At 42.9% G+C, this 22607-nt stretch overlaps 1 protein-coding gene across 1 annotated transcript; it reads left to right on the forward strand.

Moving 5' to 3' along the window:
• Positions 1-788: 788 nt before the first annotated feature.
• Positions 789-21889, forward strand: PTPN20 (protein tyrosine phosphatase non-receptor type 20; the record flags this gene model as incomplete). The annotated part of the gene is made up of 8 exons (XM_081326417.1): positions 789-907; positions 13313-13419; positions 14512-14660; positions 15183-15273; positions 16438-16766; positions 17641-17856; positions 19073-19135; positions 20112-21889. The coding sequence occupies 8 exons, from the start codon at positions 789-791 to the stop codon at positions 20181-20183; spliced, it is 1146 nt and encodes a 381-aa protein (XP_081182543.1). The 3' UTR covers positions 20184-21889.
• Between the last annotated feature and the right edge of the window lie 718 nt (positions 21890-22607).

The following is a 22607-nucleotide window of genomic DNA, read 5'->3' on the forward strand; positions in this document are numbered from 1 at the left end:
TTTTCACAGAGAGTGGCGCTTTGAGGACGCGACGATGTTCCAGTACCCCCAGGGCTTAGCAAGGTGTCAAAAACTTGATGGCTGAAAAAAGGGGGGGTTGCATTTGGGGTTTTACTGGTTAGATTCATTTGTTGCTATAGAGATGGCTAGTTTATATTATGGAAAACGTAAAAGTTGAAGTTCGATGTTAATGCTTCGTTCTACTGCAACAGAGGAAGTCAGAAGTCAGTGCCTTTTCCCCTTCTCCCCCTCGCTTTTTTTCCCTTCCTCCCCACTGCGCCCTGCTGCTTTTGTATTTTTGTATTTTATTCCACAATCAAATAAAGTGTTACCGTAAAAAAAAAGTACCGGTTTTAATTTATTCGGTGGTGGTTCCTCTGCTCTCAGGCCATGTGGAGGACACCCCACCCCCCCGGCTGTGCACGCTGCCCAGAGCCCTGAGCAGTGGAGGGCAGGCAACCCAAGGGGATGCCTGACTGGGCTTACCTTATCCTTGAGGCTGCAGCTTGGCTCGCTTTCCTTGGCCAGGTTGCTCGTAGTATGTGTGGGAGGGCAAAATGTCTGGGTCAGAGGGAAGCCCGCTCCCTCTTCGTGCCAGGAGATCCGGCTTTGTAACCAAAGCATCCTCAGTAAAAGGACGGGAGACCACCAGAAGAGTCAGGAGGAGGGGACAAGGGGATGGCAAAAGGGAAGCAGGGCTGGCCGTGGCCAAGTGCTAAGGCAGGACTTCCCCCAGACCCTCCCTCTTATTATTATCCCTTCTTTCCTCCCTTCGAACTCAGGAAGGGATGACAGGAGGGGGAGAGATTGCCAGTGCCGCCAGTGGCCATGCTGTCGCCAGTCGTCACTATCTCACGCAGGCAGGGGTGGTCCTGTTGAAAGGGAAGCCTGGTGGCTGTGAGGCTAGGTCAGCGAGCAGGCGTGGCGCTGATCTACTGGTGGAGATCCTGGATTTGAAGCCTGAGCTTTTGTACAGTATTCTGGGTGTGACCTAAATGGAATGCAGGATAAAATTGGCTTCTCTTGATTTTGACACTGTATTTCTGTGGGTACAATGTTGCAAGCCGCCCAGAGTCACTATCTGTCAGTTGGCTACAACAATTTTTTTCATAAATGTATACATAAATATAGTTTAGGATTGCAATTCCTCTTTCTGTAGCTATCTTACATTGTGGGTTGGTTCAGCTTGCTGTTGTTAGTTGCGAAGTCATGTCCGACCCATCGCGACCCTATGGACAATGTTCCTCCAGGCCTTCCTGTCCTCTACCATCTTCTGGAGTCCATTTAAGCTCACGCCTCCTGCTTCAGTGACTCCATCCAGCCACCTCCTTCTCTGTCGTCCCCTTCTTCTATTGCCCTCAATCTTTCCCAGCATTAGGCTCTTCTCCAGTGAGTCCTTCCTTCTCATTAGGTGGCCAAAGTATTTGAGTTTTAGCTTCAGGATCTGGCCTTCCAAAGAGCAGTCAGGGTTGATCTCCTCTAGGACTGACCGGTTTGATCGCCTTGCAGTCCAAGGGACTCGCAGGAGTCTTCTCCAGCACCATAGTTCAAAGGCTTCAATTCTTTGGCGCTCGGCCTTTCTTATGGTCCAGCTTTCACTGCCATACATTGCAACTGGGAAGACCATAGCCTTGACTATACGCACTTTTGTTGACAGGGTGATATCTCTGCTTTTTAGTGTGCTGTCTAGATTTGCCATGGCTTTTCTCCCCAGGAGCAAGCGTCTTTTAATTTCTTGGCTACAGTCCCCATCTGCAGTGATCTTGGAGCCCAGGAAAATAAAATCTGTCACTACCTCCATTTCTTCCCCATCTATTTGCCAGGAATTGAGAGGGCCGGATGCCATGATCTTGGTTTTCTTAATGTTTAGTTTCAACCCACGTTTTGCACTCTCCTTCTTCACTCGCAACAAGAGGCTCTTTAGTTCCTCTTCACTTTCTGCCATTAGAGTGGTATCATCTGCATATCTTAGGTTGTTGATGTTTCTTCCGGCAATCTTAATTCCAACTTTTGATTCATCTAGCCCTGCCTTTCTCATGATGTGCTCTGCATATAAGTTAAATAGGCAAGGCGACAGTATACAGCCTTGCCGGACTCCTTTCCCAATTTTGAACCAATCAGTGGTTCCGTGTCCAGTTCTCACTGTTGCTTCTTGGCCTGCATATAGGTTTCTCAAGAGACAAATAAGATGGTCTGGTATGCCCATCTCTTTAAGGACTTGCCACAGTTTGTTATGATCCACACAATCAAAGGCTTTAGCATAGTCAATGAAGCAGAAGTAGATGTTTTTCTGGAACTCTCTAGGTTTCTCCATGATCCAGCGTATGTTAGCAATTTGATCTCTAGTTCCTCTGCCTCTTCGAAATCCTGCCTGTACTTCTGGTAGTTCTCGATCCACATACTGCTGGAGTCTAGCTTGTAGAATTTTAAGCATAACTTTACTAGCATGAGAAATGAGTGCAATGGTGCGATAGTTTGAACATTCTTTGGCACTGCCTTTCTTTGGAATTGGAATGTAAACTGATCTTTTCCAATCCTGTGGCCACTGTTGAGTTTTCCAAATTTGCTGGCAAATTGAGTGTAGCACTTTTACTGCATTGTCTTTTAAGATTTTGAATAGCTCAGCTGGAATACTGTCACCTCCACTAGCTTTGTTGTTGCTCAGCTTTTCTAAGGCCCACTTCACTTCACATTCTAGGATGTCTGGCTCGAGGTCAGTGACCAACTCATTGTGATTATCAGGGACATTAAGCTCATTCTTGTATAGTTCTTCTGTGTAATTTTGCCACCTCTTCTTAATCTCTTCTGCCTCTGTTAGGTCCCTGCCATTTTGGTCCTTTATCATGCCCATTTTTGCATGAAACGTTCCTTTCATCTCTCCAATTTTCTTGAAAAGATCTCTGGTCCTCCCTATTCTGTTGTTTTCTTCTATTTCTTTGCATTGTTCATTTAAGAAGGCATTCTTATCTCTTCTAGCTATTCTTTGGAATTCTGCATTTAATTGGGCATATCTTTCTTTTTCTCCCTTGCCTTTCGCTTCCCTCCTTTCCTCAGCTATTTGCAAAGCTTCCTCAGACAGCCATTTTGCTTTCTTGCATTTCTTTTTCTTTGGGATGGTTTTGGTTGCTACCTGTTGTACAATGTTGCGAACCTCTGTCCATAGTTCTTCAGGCACTCTGTCTATCAGATCTAATTCCTTAAATCTATTTGTCACCTCTACTGTATATTGAACAGGGATATGATTTAATTCATACCTGACTGGCCTAGCGCTTTTCCCTACTTTCTTTAATTTAAGCCTAAACTTTGCAACGAGAAGCTCATGGTCTGAACCACAGTCAGCTCCTGGTCTTGTTTTTACTGACTGTATAGAGCTTCTCCATCTTTGGCTGCAGAGCATATAGTCAATCTGATTTCTGTGTTGACCGTCTGGTGATGTCCATGTGTAAAGCCGTCTCTTGGGTTGTTGGAAAAGAGTGTTTGCTATGACCATCGTATTCTCTTGACAAAATTCTATCAGCCTGTGCCCTGCTTCATTTTGTACTCCAAGGCCAAACTTGCCTGTTAGTCCAGTTATCTTTTGGCTTCCTACTTTAGCATTCCAATCTCCCATGATGATAAGGACATCATTTTTGGGTGTTAGTTCTATAAGGTGCTGTAGGGCTTCATAGAACCAGTCAATTTCATCCTCTTCAGCACTGGTGGTTGGGGCATAGACTTGGACTACTGTGATATTGAATGGTTTGCCTTGGATTCGAACTGAGATCATTCTGTCATTTTGAGGATTGTATCCCAGTATTGCTTTTCCTACTCTTTAATTGACTATGAAGGCTACTCCATTTCTTCTGAGGGATTCTTGCCCGCAGTAGTATACCTGATGGTCATCTGAATTAAATTCACCCATTCCTGTCCATTTTAGTTCGCTGATACCTAAGATGTCGATGTTCAGTCTTGTCATCTCTTGTTTGACCACGTCCAGCTTTCCTTGATTCATGGATCTTACATTCCAGGTTCCTATGGAGAAAAAATCTTTACAGCATCGGACTTTCCTTTCACTACCAGACACATCCGCAGCTGAGCGTCCTTTCGGCTTTGGCCCAGTCGCTTCATTCTTTCTGGCGCTACTAGTACTAGCCCTCTGCTCTTCCCCAGTAGCATATTGGATGCCTTCCGACCTGAGGGGCTCATCTTCCAGCGTCATATCGTTTTGCCTTTTGGTACTGTCCATAGGGTTTTCATGGCAAAGATACTGGAGTGGTTTGCCATTTCCTTCTCCAGTGGATCACATTTTGTCAGAACTCTCTGCTATGACCTTTCCGTCTTGGGTGGCCCTGCATGGCATAGCTCATAGCTTCATTGAATTACGCAAGCCCCTTCGCCACGACAAGGCAGTAATCCATGATCAGCTTATGATCTAGCAAAACACCCAAGATCTTTTCACATGTACCACTCCTTGCTATGGTCCCCTTGGACAGCTCTGTATTTCTCCTTACTGAAGTTCGTCTTCCTGGTTTCTGCCCGTTCTTCATACTTGTCAAGATCCCACTAAATCCTGCTTACTATTTACTACCTTTTGTGTTATCTGCAGGTGTGATCATCTTATTTTCTGACTCCTCATTCAAGTCATTCTTAAATATGTTGGTCCAAACAATGTTGTTAGCAAATGTAGCTGTATATATTGCCACCAGGTTACATCTGATAGATGGTATTTGTCTCTTAGCATATGTTAAAAAAAACATTTCCACAATGTATCAGTTGGTTCAAAGACACTACCCCTGCATCCATCTAATTTTTTCATACCACTATTTCCCAATTTTTAAAGTTGTGTTTCCCCATAAATCAATTTAGCATGGGAAAAAAGGTTGAATCTTTTATTTTGCATTATATTTATAACTTTCTGAGATAATTGTTTCCAGAGTTTTAATATTTTTACATCCTAATATTGCCCATCCAACCAAACATGCTATATATGCATATTCCAAAATTCCTCAAATCCAAAAATTAAACCAAATTTATGTTTTCTAGTATTTAATACTTGACAATACGTAAGCAAGATTATATCATTTTAAATATGGAAAACCAAATCCTGCCTCATTAATTGGTACCAGTAATTGCATTTTCTGTAAAGATATTTTCTGAATTGAAGAATCTCATAGACATTTTTTTAAACAAAGAATTTGTTTTCTGAAAATATTTTCCAAATATGTGAAGTGGAATTCCCTCAGAAAATAAATAAATCGACGAATAATAAAATTTCCTATAGACGTAGTTTATATATAACTGGTGAAATATGGGACTCATTTATACAAGATACTGTAGCTTTAAATATGATTGTTATATATATATTAAAAATATATATGTACCTCAGTAATAGAACTGTAGTTGTTTACTGTTAAAATGATTCATCATACAATGTTTTCTCCTCTTTGTATTTCCTTCACTTTTGTTAAAGTGTTTTTTATTTAAAAGCAATAAAAATAACTAATTAAAAATGTCATAAATACATTGAAGAGAACCAGGCCTTGAAAGACTCTACTGCGAATCACTCAGCACTTCATCCAAACCACTGGAAGGCCCATCGGCATCTGTTCTCTGGCATGGCTGCCCAAGCAATATTTAGTGTTATTAACTGCACCCCTCAATATTTAGAAAGCTTTTGGAACTTTGCTAATTCAGGTTTTAATTCACCATGCTTGTTCTTAAAGTGGCTTTCAGCTTATTTTGTTATTGCCCCCCCACCCCCATTGTAAAGCCTTTCACTTAATATCTGTGTAGTCTCTCTCTCTCTCTCTCTCTCTCTCTCTCTCTCTCTCTCTCTCTCTCTCTCCCCTAAGGGGGAGGGGGCCAGGGCAAGGCACTTCTGAAATCTTCCCAAGAAAACCACAGGGGCTGGTCCAGGCAATTACCAGGAGTCAACACTGACTTGAAGACACGGAAAAAAGGAGGTTTTCACTTTCCAGTAAAGAGCCAATCTTTGAATACAGAATTGTAGCAAAAGTGCGCTTGGCAGTTTCCAAAGTCTTGGAAAGCAAAGTGCAGCCACCAGAACCTGGGTGACGTCACAGAGGGAGGCCCAGAGTTCCACCTCCCGGTGTGGCAGTTGGAAAGCCGGTCCCAAGGTGAAGCTGGCAGAGGCTTGGAGCACCTGGGCGCCCCACGGGTACTTGTGCTGTAGTGTGTTGAGGGTTGGTTTTTGTTCTCTTGTTTGGATCCAAATTAAATGCCTGAAGATTCGTGGTGTCGATGTGCATTGCCTTGGAGAGAAAAATTCCCGGCCAAGTTTTGAAAGTGTAATAGCCAGAAATACAGATAGCATAAATGAATTATAAGTTAAACTATTAATGGCCTAAACAAGTAAAGGAACAGGATATAATTCTTTACTCGGTTCATTTCACCTACACTGTCAATAGTTTGGTACACCAAATCAATATGATTGTTTTTTACTTTTCTCATGAGTGAAAAATGTCTTTTATGCTAAGCAGACTTTCATGTTCTAGAGGAGTTTCCCCAGCTCTACAGATGGGCAAGAGTACAGCTGCCATCATCCTGAGCCAGGATAGGAAAGTTACCTCCCTCTGAATTCCCCATTAGCCCTCCCTCATGTCCATGCCTGTTTGGGCTCCTGTGGGCTGGAGCTGTGTCCCTCTCGAGAGCGGGGCCGTTTGTGTTTTGCTCAGCATGCTGATGGATTTTCTTGGTGGACTCTGTTCCCATCCCTTGTGCCGGCTCCGTTCAAATCACTTGAAGGAGAGAGGTCTTCACACCCTTCCAGCTTTGCTTAGTCAGCTCTCGTCGCCTCTCTTCTTTCACTCAGAGTGCCTCATATTGATCCTTTTGTTCAGATGAATAGGGTGGCCTGGGAATGTGAGAAGTGCAGCAAGCCATCACATGGAAGGATCCAGTCAAGACCAGGAAGGAATCGGCCAAAACCTTGAAAAAGCCAATCAAAACCAGGACGATACCAGTCAACCATACAGCCATCAGGTGAGGCAGGAATGGAACTGCAGTTTTCCACTACCTGGGATGTTTATGGGTCTGCAATATTGCTGGATAGTAGGCGTCCAAAGATGGTGTGGGAACATAGCAGCAGGAGCGCAGATTTCAAGGATAAGGGAATCATTCCAGGTTTCTTTTTTAAAAAATGGAAATTTGGAGCAAGGGGGAGGTGATCTTGAAACTGTAAAATCTAACCATCAGGTCAATTTCCTTAGGCAGCGCCCCTTGGCAGATAGAAAGCTTTCATAGGTAGGAAAAGAGAGACAAAAATACTCATTTATACCACAATGTTGGAATGGTTTTAGATAGTTTATACTAGATAAAAACTGTTCATAGAGCCAAACAAAGTCAGCTGTAGAAGCAGTACAAGACATGCATAAAATTTATATGTTAAATTTTGCTGTTTATATTTGCATACTTTCAAAATGTGGATGTGCATTCTTTTGCTATGTTTAGTAGTAATTAAACTATACCCCATGATTTAACTGCAAGCTGCTGGATCTTATTGCATCCTATCCATGCAGTCTTATACATTTTACTGTATTCTAAACTTCTTGTATAGAATTGAAGTTCAAGATTCCTTAGAGCGGCTTCTGTTAACAATTATTTAAGCTGACTGTGAAGTATAAATCGATTTCACCCATTTTGTAAAATTCTCTCCAAAATTCATGAAATTTTAAACAGTAACGTCTACGGTAATTCAAATTGTCAAAAGCTTTCTCTGCATCTAAAAAAAATCAACACAGCTTTTGTTTTTCATTACTGTATGTTCCAAATATTCAGTGGTAGGATTCAAATATGTGAACAACTATTTGTCTGTGTGGATGCCACTTCTAGAATTCCATTTTGGGCCTGGGCAACAAAAAATTAGCTACCGGTTCTGCTGAAGTGTTGTGAACTGGCTGAATCCCACCACTGCAAATATTCCAAAATATTCAACACAGTTCCAGCATTAACCTCTCTGTCCTAGTCTCTTCATGGATATTTTGTAAGGAAAAACTGGAGTCAAGTATAAAACTATAATTAAAAATAATCTAAAGATTTTGCTAGCTGGTTGAAAAGTTACAAGTATCCCCTTTATGAATATATACTGATTGTGTTAATTTGCCCTGTTCATTTTAAGGAAACAGATGTTCAAGCCTTCTCTGCAATCAAAGAGGATTGGCCTGGGAATTCTGAAAATATTTCTGACAGGTAGGAGGTTAAAGCTCATCAAGATTACTTTAAGACTGTAAGCAATGTAACTATAAGGGATGTAAATTTGGGAAAGGACACAGAGGTTTCGAAAGAGGTCAGGTGTCTTCCAGGTGGTACTGCCAGTAGGGACAAGAAGCGTATTTCTAAAATAATCAAGAATGCCAGCAAGGACAGTTATGTGGAGGCTACTGTACATCTTGGCACTAACGATCTGTCCCAAAAAGATGTACTCTCTGTGCAGAATGATTTCCAGAGCTTGGGGCAGGAACTTAGCAGAATAGGCTGTAGGCTTACTTTTTCAGAGGTTTTACCAGTGTATAAGGAGCAAAATGGAAAAGGCCAGCGTATAGCAGAATTTAATATGTGGCTAAAGGAGTGGTGTAAAGGAGAAGGCTTTGGTTATATTAGTCACGATGTCTGTAGCTGGTCCAATGAAAAAATGTACAAAAGAGACGGTCTGCATCCATCCAAGAAAGGGACTGAGGTACTTGGCAATAAATTCATAGCTTTTCCGGAGGAACATTTAAACTAAACAATGGGGACAGTGAGTTAATTGATACAGAACATCACTTTCCCCGGCAATCTAAGAAAATAGGGGAAGGCACCACACAAGTTATGTAGCAAGTAAACACAGGGTCAGTCATAAAGGGCTGAAATGTCTATATACCAATGCACAGAGTATGAACAGTAAGCAGGATGAACTAGAAATTCAGGTAAATGAGGGCGGATATGATATTGTTGCCATTACAGAAACATGGTGGGACGAAACCCACAAATGGAACACACAGCTAGAGGGATTTAAACTATTTAAAAGAAACCAACTAAACAAAAGAGGAGGTGGAGTTGCTCTATATATAAGAAATAACTTTATCTCTACAGAAATAGAGCACAACAATGACGAAAACTGTAAACTTGAATGCATTTGGGTCAATATAAAAGGGGGAAAAATGACATTGCCATAGGTGTATACTATAGGCCGCCCAACCAAGCAGAGGAAATAGATGAACGTTTTGCTAGTCAGCTAACTAAGGTATGTAAGAAGCACATCACAATAGTAATGGGGGACTTTAATTACCCTGATATCAACTGGGAGACAAACAGATTCCTGACAAACCTAGCAGACAACTTTCTCTCCCAAAAAGTAGAGAAGGGAACTAGGGGATTAGCCATATTGGATTTAATTCTCACAAACAGAGATGAAATGATAGAAAATGTCGAAGCCACAGGAACAGTGGGGGGAAGTGATCAAGCAATATTGGAATTCAACATTCTGGAAGCACAAGCAATAGAACACAGCCAAACTAGAGTCTTGGACTTAAAAAGAGCTAATTTCAATAAACTTAGAGAGACCTTGGGAAGAATTCCATGGATGAGAATCCTAAAGGGGAAAACAACTCAAGAAGCTTGGGAAATTTTGAAAAGTGAGATAATAAAGGCCCAGTCTAGTACAATACCAACAAAGAAGAAAAATAACAGCTCTCAAAAGAAACCAGCATGGCTGCATAAAGAACTCTCTGATAAATTGAAAGATAAAAAGGACAAGTATAAGAATTGGAAAGAGGGGCACATAACTAAGTCAGAATATCAGCAAATAGCCCGTGCCTGCAAAGATGAAGTGAGGGAAGCTAAGGCTCAAAATGAACTAAGGCTTGCGACCAAAGTCAAAAATAACAAAAAAAGCTTCTTTCAACATATAAAAAACAAGAAAAAGTTAAAGAAATGATTGGTCCATTAGTGGGGGAAAGTGGCAAGAAGGTGACAAGCAACAGGGAGAAAGCAGAACTATTTAACTCGTTTTTTGCATCTGTCTTTACACGAAGGGAAAAAACAGTCCAACCTACCAAAAACAGTGCCATAAAAAACAGAATAGAAACGCAAGTTAAGATAGGCAAGAAAATGGTAAGTGAACACCTGTCCAGCCTAGACGAGTTCAGATCACCAGGACCAGATGGATTATACCCCAAAGTTCTCAAGGAACTGGCAGATGTGATCTCAGAACCACTGAACTATATTTTTCAAAGATCCTGGAGCATTGAGGAACTACCAGAGGACTGGAAGAGAGCTGATGTAGTTCCCATCTTCAAAAAAGGGGAAAAAATAGATCCAGGAAACTACAGACCTATCAGTCTGACCTCAATACCTAGGAAGATTCTGGAAAAGATAATCAAACAACAAATCAGCAAACACCTTGATGCAAACAAAGTAATCACTAAAAGTCAACATGGGTTTGTCAAAAACAGATCATGCCAAACAAATCTTATTGCATTCTTTGACCAAGTGACAAAATTAGTGGACCAGAGGAATGCTGTAGATATAATTTACTTGGACTTCAGTAAGGCATTTGATAAAGTAGATCACAACCTACTACTTGATAAGATAGAAAAATGTGGGTTAGATAGCATCACCACCAGATGGATTCGTAGCTGGCTGACAGGCCGTACTCAACGTGTGGTCCTCAATGGAACTGCATCTACATGGAAGGAAGTGTGTAGTGGGGTGCCCCAGCGCTCTGTTCTGGGCCCAGTGCTCTTCAACATCTTCATTAACGATTTGGATGAGGGGATAGATGGGGAACTCATCAAATTTGCAGACAACACCAAGCTGGCAGGAATAGCCAATACTTCAGAAGGTAGGCTTAAAATACAGGAGGATCTGGACAGACTCGAACAATGGGCTCTATCTAACAAAATGACATTCAATGGTGAAAAAAGTAAGGTTCTACATTTAGGCAGGAAAAATCAAATCCCATAATAAGTCCCATAATAAATGCACAGGTATAGTATAGGTGGTACCAATAGTAGTAACTGTGAGAGGGATCTCGGAGTCCTAGTAGACAATCACTTCAATATGAGCCAGCAGTGTGCTGCAGCTGCCAAAAAAGCCAACACAGTGCTAGGCTGCATTAACAGAGGGATAGAATCAAGATCAAGTGAAGTACTAATACCACTTTACAATGCTTTGGTAAGGCCACACCTGGAATACTGCATCCAGTTTTGGTCACCACGTTGTAAAAAAGATGTCGAGACTCTAGAAAGGGTACAGAGAAGAGCAACAAAGATGATTAGGGGGCTGGAGGCTAAAACATATAGGGAACGGTTGCTGGAATTGGGTATGTGTAGTTTAATGAAGAGAAGGGTAAGGGGTGACATGATAGCAGTGTTCCAATATCTCAGGGGCTGCCACAAAGAAGAGGGAGTCAAGCTATTCTCCAAAGCACCTGAAAGCAGGACAAGAAGCAACGGATGGAAACTAGTCAAGGAGAGAAGCAACCTAGAACTAAGGAGAAACTTCCTGACAGTTAGAACAATTAACCAGTGGAACAACCTGCCTCCAGAGGTGGTGAATGCTCCAACACTGGAGGTTTTTAAGAAGAGACTGGACAGCCATTTGCCTGAAATGGTATAGGGTTTCCTGCCTGAGCAGGGGGTTGGACTAGATGACCTCCAAGGTCCCTTCCAACATCATCATCATCATCATCATCTTTGGCCATGAGATTCTGATAGCCCACCAATACAGACGCTCTGCAGGGTTTGTCTTTCCTTTTAAGAAGGCTCCCTTTTAAACATGTAGAAGAAAACAGAGTCTCTTAGCTTTGTCTTTCCTTTCACAGGCAAAGTGGTCCACCCCTGCTCATGCCCGTGCAAACCTCTGCAGCCAGGTGGGTTCTCCTTCGGCTGTTTCTTGGCATGACTGTGGGACCCTGTCATCCTTCACTGCATGGAGGAATTGGTCCTGCGATGGCCTTGTGTGGGAGGGACACAAAGATCAGCCCTGTCACTGGGCTTCTTCTTAACGTCTGTATGAAGCCCTTAAGGAGAAGGCTTCAAGAAGTTCAAACTGAAGAATCATCACTATACAGGTGGCCCTCATTTAACAACCATGAGTTCAGTGATGGTTGGAAGTTAAGTTGAAGCTGTAAAGATACATCCCATTTATGACCATGTATGACCTTCACAGTGTACTCATTCATGCAACCATCATTGCAGTCAGTATCTGTTGTTCTGTGCTTGACCTGTGGGGTTTTTTTCCCTTTCTTCCCCGCCCCGCTTGCAGAGCAGAGGGATTACAAAAGAGAAAGCTGCTTGCTCTTTTACACATAAAAAACAATGCAGCTGCACTGGCAAGTGGGGCTGGGAACCGAAGGGGCACAGTGCAAACAGCTGACTGTCCTGTCTTGAAATCTCCTCTTCAATCGAGGAAAAAGGCAAGCAATTTCATTAGGCGATCTCTCTGTTGCGTCACCCTCACTCCCCCCACCACCACACACACACACACACCTGTCCTTGCAAAGTGGAGAGATTGGAGAGGGATTTCAAGAGAGCAAGTTCCTCTACCCTACAACTAACGGGCCTTGGTGGAGCAGTGGGCTAATGCCTCCTTAAGTAACACCAGCTGCCTGCAATTAGTGCAGGTTCGAGTCCCACCAGGCTCAAGGTTGACTCAGCCTTCCATCCTTCCGACGTAGGTAAAATGAGGACCCAGATTGTTGGGGGCAATAAGCTGACTTTGTAATAATGCCGCTTGGGGTGTGTGTGTGAAAGCCCTAATAAGCAGGCATATACATAGAATGAAGGCTACTGCTAAGCACATTGATTTGTGCTTTAGATTATAAGCCGCCCTGAGTCTTCGGAGAAGGGCGGGATATAAATGGGATTTAAAAAAAACCTGTCCCAATTGGGGTCACTAAGCAAGGACTGCCTATAGCTCTTTAGTTACTTATCTTAGCGAATCAGGGAAAGCCTCGAAACGATATGCAAGAACTGTTTTAAGGTGGACCCTGTACTTAAACTGAGGACCTCGAGTGGCCCTCATGAATGGAAGCGCTTTTGTGTCCTGAAGACGGTCGCCCAGCATACAAGCTGATCCACCCGGCATTGTTTTGCCTGGAGCATTCATGAACCAGGGGCACTTGGGCTGCAGAGTCCTCCTGACTGTCCCTCCCAGGCCTATTTCTTAACCCACCGATGAATTCTCTGTCACCCTCTTCCTTCCGAGAGATTCTCTCTGGTAAACGAGGGGGGGAAGCTAATGCTTGCTTGGAGTTGCTTTCATTCCAGGGACTTGAGTAAAAGCATGTTAAGTGTCTGCCTGCAATTCTGAGAGGAATAACGTTATTCTAAAGCCCTCAGAGAGTTTACTCTAAAACACAAAGAAGGCAGGAAACTCTAGGAACAGACGGTTACAACAGTGATGAAGATGAAGTCCAGAGGTTGACCACATTTCCCCAAGGTATCTAGTATCTGCCTCCTATTGACCTTTTAATGCTATTGCATTGAAGGATAAACCCTCTTCTGTGTGGTCTCAATTGTGTAGAAAGTGTATTTTGGATTATAATGAGTAGATAAAGATAAATCCTTCTTTAAATCAGGCTTTTCCCTAGGACCATAAGGAAGTTGTTTGGCCAACTTGCCATCTACAGATCTGAATTTATTTGAGAGAGAAAGAGGGAGAGAGAGGGGAGGGGGAGGGAGGGGGGAGGGAGGGAGGGGAGGGAGGGAGAGGGGGAGATAGAGTGGGAGAGGGAGGGAGAGTGAGTGAGAGGGAGGGAGGGAAGGAGAGGGAGGGGGAGGGAGGGGAAGGGAGAGAGAGAGAGAGGGAGGGATGCAATATTTTTTTCATCATTCACAATTCTAATATTTTAATGTCTTCTTGTCTGAATTAGTTTTGGTCTGTACTGCTGCCAAAGGAGGCTACCTGGCAGCTGCAGAGGGTCCTGGTTGAAATGGATTATCTGGACCCTTTTCAGTCCGGTCTCAGGCACTCACAGAAACATTCGCACTTTGGGTGGGAGTAGTGCATCCACCCTAGCTCTTCTCGGTGTCCATTGTGGGGGCACCTGTGGGATCTGGAGCCAGGCAGAGCAGCGCTGCGCTGGTTTGTCTCCTTTCCCAAGGTTAAGAGGGAGCGAGAGATCCCAGTCCATGCCTGCCCCTTACGGGTGCCGCAGGGCTTCGTACTCTCTCTCTCTCTTGGATGTTTCTAATGTTGTCTTATTGGCTTTGCTCTTTTTATTGTTTATTTTTTTATTTTTAATTGGAATATATTTTATGAACTGTCAGCGGCCCAGACTCATTGACTGAGACGGGCATCCATAGAAACTGAACAAGCGAATGGAGGCAGGAAGGGAGACCTTGGGCTCTCAGGTCTCAGCCACCCAGCGAGAAGATGCTCGCCTGCCCCTTCTTCCTCCAGCAGTCCTTGGAGGTTTTAATCTGCTGGGCAACGGGTGAACGGAGGGTGAAGTTAAATGCTCTGGATAGAGCTCTATGGCCTGTTCAATCTCTTCAGCTGGAAACGTAATTATTTTCTAATCATCTGAAGGGCCATCAGTTGTCAATGAAGAGGAGTTGACCCAACTGGCACTAATCAAGCCATTACGGTCAAAACGTGGCCTGCGACAAAATGCCAGACAACTAATCCAGGAGATTCAAAGACAAATTGAAGAACAGGAGATCCTGAAAGAGTTTTTGGTGAGTTCTCTTTACCTTATATCCAAAGGCATTATAGTCCTGGCAGAAATGGTTTCCAGGACATGAACTTTTGGGTCCCATTTTGCATACAAATTCCTCAATTTCATTGCTGTGGTTTCCCTTCCCATCAGATTCTACAAAATGGAGATGACTCTCATTGTATGTTTAAGTTGGTTTTGAACCTGTAAAGACCACATAGCTGAAAGTAAAGGTTACTGGGGGGGGGAATCACAGTGTCTGTCAATTTCTAGTGGTCAATTTACATATTACACAAAGACAAAGTTAGATTTTATCACCAAGTTTGTACTCAGAAAGGAGCATCGGCCAATCAAAAGTTTTAAAGGGAGCTAAATTAAAGTATATTTTGTTAATTACAATATATTGAATAAGTCACTGGTTTTATATACTGTAGTATGCTAAGCAAATTCATTATATCTTAACTCATTTCAACCAGTACTTTAACTAAAGTAAGCAAATGCTTGTTTTTAAAAAATCATATACCTGACTTTATCTTTGTGTTAGAGTTTAGAACACCTGAAGCCCCTGGATGACTGCCAGGTTGCCAAAGCACCAGAAAACCGGGAAAAGAACAGATACCGGGATATTCTCCCATGTAAGAAATATTTCTTTGTTTCTTCATGCTATTTTCATCCCAGTGAAATCTCACATGTCTTTGAAGCTTATAATAAAACCAACAGGATGGAAAAAAACATACTATCCAAATCTCAAAGCAAAAACCAGTTCAGGAAAGTAAGATCCACAAGGCTTGCAGGAGGTGGATGTTGGTGAAAGGCTGCTTGGACAGCTCCATTTCCAGGGGCTCCGCAAAAGCTGCGCAGAGGGACCAGTCTGGCCGCAGTGGGCAGCCGTGGCATGGCGCTGACACTGCCACAAGAGGCAACACAGTCTGCCCTTGGCTTCCCTTGGGAATATAATATTGCGGCACCTCGGTGACAGGGCGGGGGAACATCAATCCGAGGCCAAGTTAAATGAGACCCCCTGGCCCATATTTAGTGTTTGGACCATTCTAACTGGGGGAATTCCGGCTCTTTCTCCCAATGCGCAGCCGTCCATTCAGCCTCTGTGGATATGCGGCCGGAACGGTGGCCGTGAAGGGTCCACAGAGAGGGCTTGGTGGCTGCCATTTTAGACACACACACCCGGCCAGTTCCCTACATAGCCACAAATATATGCAACTTTGGATCGTTTTCCTCAAAAGGATAAATGGACAACTATCTCATTTTTTTATTGGTTGTCTAGTTTTAGGATCACATTTTAGGTCATATTTATGCAGGAATATTGAAATTTTAAAGGATTCACAAACTTTTTTAAGCATCACTGCATGTCAGTAGCCAGAAGGTTTATAGTCAAATTGGTTGCTTAATTTTATAACATCTTAGTTTGTCCCCCCACCATACACACACACACACACACACACACACACAGAGAGAGAGAGAGAGAGAGAGAGAGAGAGAGAGAGAGAGAGAGAGAGAGAGAGGGAGGGAGGTATGGCCATATATGTGAAGACAGTCATGATGCAGTGTTTTATTTCTTCAGAATTTTTACAGTCTGTTCCTGAATAGTATTATTTTCAGGACAACTAGCAAAATAGGAAAAACAGAAAAAAATAGCACTATATAATGTATAAACATCTAAACAGATATACTGTATTTCTCTGTCAATGCTTCTGTATCAATATCTTGGTGACTGAATAATCAAAAAGCCCATTGGAGTTGCTTTTTCCCCTCCATTGCTCCCTCCCTCCCTCCCTTTCTAGACGATGCCACCCGCGTACCCATTGGGGAGGCGAAGGGCTACATCAACGCCAGCTACATCCGTGTGCCAGTGGGCACAGAAGAGCTCTGCTACATCTCCACTCAGGGTCCGCTGCTTTCTACCACCAGCGACTTCTGGCAAATGGTTTGGGAAAATAACTCCAACATCATTGCTATGATTACAAGAGAACAAGAACATGGAGTATCCAAATGCCATCGATATTGGCCTGAGCCAAATTCTTTGGATTTACTTCGCTTTCGGCTGCAACTACTCAACTACCAAATCCTGGATTATTTTGTCATTAGAATCATAGAAATAATCAACAAAGAGGCAAGGCAACCCTAACACAATAAATGCAACAACTGGCAAAGCAGCATTTGGTTTTTCAGTTAATAATCTAGGCTAGATTTGTTTATGTCAGGGGTCTTCAAACTTGGCCCTTTTATGACTTGTGGACTTCAACTCCCAGAATTCCTCAGCCAGTGTGCCTGGCTGAGGAATTCTGGGAGTTGAAGTCCACAAGTCATAAAAGGGCCAAGTTTGAAGACCCCTGGTTTATGTCGTGGCAGCCAATGATAAAAAACATTTTAGGCATCAATCTTCCATTAGAAATGCATCTAATCTTGCACAAAACAAAACATTTGTAATTTCGCTTTGTAGCTCATCTCTAACAAAATTGTGCTCTGCTTGTCAGCGTGTACAGTCTGTGCCCAAAATGGCATTCCTAGCAATAGCAATAGGCTTATACACTGCTTCCCAGTGCTTTACAGCCCTCTCTAAGCAGTTTACTGAGTCAGCCTGTTTTCTGCCCCTCCCCAATAATCTGGGTCCTCAGTTTACCCACCTTGCAAGGGTGGGAGCTGAGTCAACCTTGGGCCGGTCAGGATCAAACTGCTGGCAGTGAGCAATGAATTAGCCTGCAATGCTGCCTTCTAGGTCCGTCTGTACCACCACCTATGTCCTCAGCGGCAAAAGAGCTCCTAGTGAGCAGGGGGACCTTTCCAGTGCTGGGGCTCCCAGGTGGTGGAAAAGGCTGCTGTGCAACACGGAGGCTTCTCCTCAGCTGGCAGGCTAAAGGGTCACCTGCCAGGAGCCTGCCCTGAGCCGAGGTTTCTTCAGACGACCCATAAGACCCTTTCTGACTCTCTGGTTCTAGGAATTGCTTTAAGAGTGCTTCATATGTCCGTGTATCTTTCTGTTGCAGACCCAGGAAAGGCGCCTTGTGCAGCACCTCCAGTTTACAAACTGGCCAGACCACGGGACTCCCAAATCGTTACAGCACCTGATCAAATTTGTTCGCTACATGAGAAAAACCCACCACTCAGGCCCACTCATTGCTCACTGCAGCGCTGGGATCGGAAGAAGCGGGGTGCTGCTTTGCGTGGATATTGTGTTGATTTACATAGAAAAGGATTTGTGTGTAAGTGTCAAAGCGAGCATGTTTGTGTTTGTCCTGTTGCAAAGAATGAGAGGAAATTAGAAGAAGGTTTCCTTCTTAAAGTTTCAGCAGCATAAAATGTAACAGACCTGCCTAGAAATACACAATCTCCACAATCCTTCAAGTGACCGGCCTTTTCAAATGCAAGCGGAAAGGGAATCTGTTTTACCTTCTAATTTTGTTTCTCCCAGACTAAGCTCCAGATATACCAGTTCAGCTGTGAACTTGATTGGTTGAGAAATGACCAGTTCATAGGTTTCTCAGTAGATTTTCTCCTGCTGGATAATAAATTAATAACTTGGATAAGAAAAAGCCCTCCAGGCTGCCGGCAAAGCTGCTCTCTGCTCTGCCGTTCTGTCCCTCCAGTCCAAGGGCTGTTCCTGTCCTGTAGAAACTATTTTTCCTGGCTGATATGAACTGTATGTGATTAAAATGTTTATTTTAAGGATTCCAAAATAGAAACAGCAAGAGTCACCATTTCATCTGAATCCAATGCCCGCTTCTGGTTCTGAACTCTGCATTTCTAAAGCATTTAGAGCCACATTGCAAAAAAAGCTCTTTAAAAAGGAAAGTCAGGAATATCTCCTGCTTTAATTCCCAGCGTGTGGACTGTGATCGCTCCCTACACTTTTTATTGCGGTCCCTCGTGCAATTTCAGAATAGCTGTCAAAATTAGTCTTTAAATTGTGCGTTTGGTTCCATTATTAATTATTCTCTTCTATCCCATTATTTTTGTTTTACATCCAACATTTATTTATTAATACCATGATTTTTTTTATTTCTCTCATTTTATTATTATTTTCTGCCACCGCCTTACCTGCCTGTTGTTGGAAGGGCTTATAAATCGTGTTAAATGGGGCTGCATCTGTGCAGCTCCAGGGCATCCCGAGGGTGGCAGAGTTAAAAGGTTCATCTCCTTTGGGGAGCTTCAGGAGCAGAAATGTGTCCTTAAAGTTTGCTTAAAGGGGTGTGAATGGCTCCCACAGTCCCCCCGAAGAGGCCAGAATTCCAGGGACCGTCACCAACCAGGGACCTGGAGGTCTGTAATAGTAGAAGTGTAGCCCCTCTTTGCAAAACTTTGTCCTTGTAACAGAAAATTGCTGCATATTAGAAATTGCTGTGTTAATGTTAAGAATTATAATTAGATGCTCAGTGCCATGTCCAGTAACAGATAGCTTTTTTCCCCCTCGTGCTGCAGTTTGACATCAAGCAGATAGTGACCCACATGAGAAATCAGCGCTTCGGAATGATCCAAACCAAGGTTAGCAACACCGACTCTTTGCGCACGCAAAGTCAGGTTAAGCATACAAAATGTTGCATTATTTTATGCTGGGGAAGGATAGGCCAGTTTGTGCCAGATTTGTGCTAGGTTGCCAGGAGGAGCCTCGGTCCAGTTCAATCCATCAGAATGAATCCCCCGTTACGCCCCCCCCACATCCAAGCAGATATGGGATGCAAAGCCGGCCTGCTTCACAGCGTGAGATCAGACAGGAGGACAGAAGGAGAATGTGTCCTCCTTCCGCCAGATTTCTCTCTTACTTTGACTTGCTTTTAGCTTTCTGAGATGTCCAAACGTCCTTTGGAAGGCCTAGGTGAGATGGTGAAGCCCCCCCTCCCCTTCTTGCTCTTCTTGGCACCTTCCTCCTTTAGAGGTGTGATGATTCAAACTGACCTCTGCCTTCCTTTGGGGCCGGAGCAGATTCCCTTTGGTCTTCCTGCAGCAGCTCTGGACTTGTTTCCCAGCCCCCCTTCCCCTTCCCCCCCCCCCCGCACTACTATCTGTTGCTTACCTGCTTAAGTGAAGATGTTCCTCCAGTGAGCTGCCAAGATGTCATAGCAAGCAAAGCTGTTGTCTGGAGGGAGGGAAGCCAACTGGTCCATTCCCTCCAACAGGTTTAGGAGAACAGCTTGGGAAGACTCAGAGTGAATAACACAGGTGTACAATCCTATAGAGGGAAATGCTCGTATGGAAGAACAGGAACAGACATTCAGATATAGACAAGCAGCAAAGTAAAATTGGACAAAGTAGGCTGCCTTGTTCTTGTTTATTAGAACACCAGCACTGCATGTCGTTAACGTACTATCACTTTCTCACTGTTTTGACCATGACAGATATCAAATAACTCTACTTCATTCTGAATTTGCATGGACGTGCTGAAACCTGATAGACTTACCTATTTCCTTCAGCCTCTGCTGGGAAAGTAACTGGCTGTTTTCTTCTTCTCCTCCTCACCTAGGAGCAGTACATGTTTTGCTATGAAATAGCTCTTGAAGCTCTGAAGAACATCCAAAGTAGGGATTCCCAGTAAGGACAGCCTGCAGTTATCAAATACTTCAGACTCATCTTATTAATTGCAACTCGAGATGTGAAGAGAAGCACTGTAAACATTGGGTTGCATTCCACTTCAGTGCCTGAAAACACGAACTCTAAAGACATCTGTCCAACATAGGAAAGTCAGTGTAGACAGAGCACTAGCTGTGTAAACAAGGCTGCTTGTGACTGAATTCAGCTCTGCTGGCCTCTGCCACGGGGAGCCTCAGTTGCATCAAACACACATATGGTAGTTTCCCTTGGATCTGAGTGGCAGCTGAAGGGGTTTTGTGTGTGTGTGTCTTTATGGGGCTCTGAGGCCACATGAGGTCTCTTCTTTTCCACCACCAGAGAAGAGAGCTCTGCGTCCACCATTTAAAGATTCTTAAAATCTTCAAGGAAGGTGATGAGAACCCACCCAAGCACTCTGGCATCAATGATAAAAGCAAGACTTCCGAAATCCGCAGTGTGGATAAATGTTAGCGTTAGAATACGAGTTGCACCAGGATAGGAGGAGACAGAAGAAAAACTCAGAAGAAAGCTTGTTTCAATTCCAGAGTATAATGGGGGCTTTTAAATACTGTCCTAACCACCTATGCACTGGTTTATTTCCTTTTCTAGCCGTGTTTTGAAGCTAAGCTTCCTAGATCAATATTTTACTTAGGTATAAAGGAAGAAGTGGAGGAACAACTTGATTTGATTCAAGGAATTCTTCTTTCTTTCATGAAAACTTAATGTCTTTCAGTTTCAAAGCTCTTTTCATAAGTTAACAGTATTTTGAAACTGAAACGTATTTTGAAGAACGCTAAAAGTATAATTTCACTCCTTGGAAATGTTCTAGATGGGCAGCTGATTAGGGTATATAGCAAGTAAAAATAATTTATGCTACTCTTTATAAATTAATAGGACATCTGAGTATCCCATATGGCTTTAAATCTTTTAGCAGCAAAATATAACCTTATATACACATGCAATTATTACTGCTTAGGTATTTCTGAGTCTGCTTTTGTTCACCCGCACGACAAAGCCTTGTGATATTATCATACATGGGAACTATCATACACGAGAAGAAAAATCAGGATTGTTAATACCGATTGCAGCGATGGTAGCATTTTCAGAAGCAATAAATTGCTTAGATAAAAATACTGTACCTACTTTGGCTGAATGATTTACAATTCTGACATGTTTAGATGCCACTGTAAAAGGCAATCATAAACCATTTTTTTTCTTTTTTATGACGCTCTTACGTGATGTGAACACCACAAATGGAAGCACTGAAAGAGTTATCACATTACTCAGTTGGTCTCAGGATCACGTCCACCAGTACAACTATGAAAGGATCCATATTTTCATTGGTAGGAAATAAAGCACGATTTTTCTTTAGGTGATTATTGTAACTTGAGTTCATGCTGTAACCTTTAAAAAGTTATTGTTCAGTTGTGCTGTGTTTTCCTTCTGTACTGTGTATGCATGTTTTATGTTTTTTTCCATGCAACATATATTTGTTTTTTTCTTGGTTCGCAGAATTTCAACTTCTTGTGCTATATTGGAATTGAATATAATAATTAAAATTGTATAATGAATGAATACATTTTAATTACTGCCTTTGAGCAGTCAGCAAATACAATAAACCCCACAATTGAAGCCTTATTGTTAAATTATTAAAGCTTTGTCTTGAGCTCAAAATTAAATAAAAAAACCCTTGCAGCCATTTGCAGGTAGTCCTTGCTTAATGACCATGATTGGGGCTGCAATCTTAGTTGTTGAATGAAGTGGTTGTTAAACAAATACTCACGAAAAAGGTTCCCCTAACCTTAATCCTTTTTGAACAGTACCACATTTAAATATTCTTTCTATTCCGTTCAATCATCTAATCCTCAGAGAGTGCCTGGAAAAGCCCCTGCAGTTTTGTTGGCAAGATTTTCCGGAAGTGGTTTTGCCATTGCCTCCTTCCTAGGGCTGAGAGTGAGTGATTGGCCCAAGGTCACCCAACTGGCTTTGTGCCCAAGGCGGGATTAGAACTCACCATCTACCGCTTTCTAGCCCAGTGCCTAAATCACTACACCAAACTGGCTCTCCTCACCCAATTAGATAGCAATGAATCATTTTTGTTGGTGGAAGCAAAGTACACGTTCTCAAGTTCTCTGCAACGTTACAAACCAGCAGGTGTCACTGTTTCCTTGTGTACCATTTTATCTGTGGCTGACCTACAGCTGAGTGCTAACTTTTCCCTGAGCATCACTGATGGGGCGTGGGCACTTTTTGTTCAGAAGGAAAAAGAAATCCTTCCTGTTCACCCATTTTAATATGAGGGGGCACAGAAAGTCTTTGGCAACCCCCAGTTCTCAATTGCTGCATATCAAGAATCAGGGTCCTTTATCTGTGATTCAGAAGCAATTCAGCACCAGAGGGGTGGGGCGGT

The sequence above is a fragment of the Vipera berus genome (genome assembly GCF_964194415.1).
Source record: "Vipera berus genome assembly, chromosome: 4".
Taxonomy (NCBI): domain Eukaryota; kingdom Metazoa; phylum Chordata; class Lepidosauria; order Squamata; family Viperidae; genus Vipera; species Vipera berus.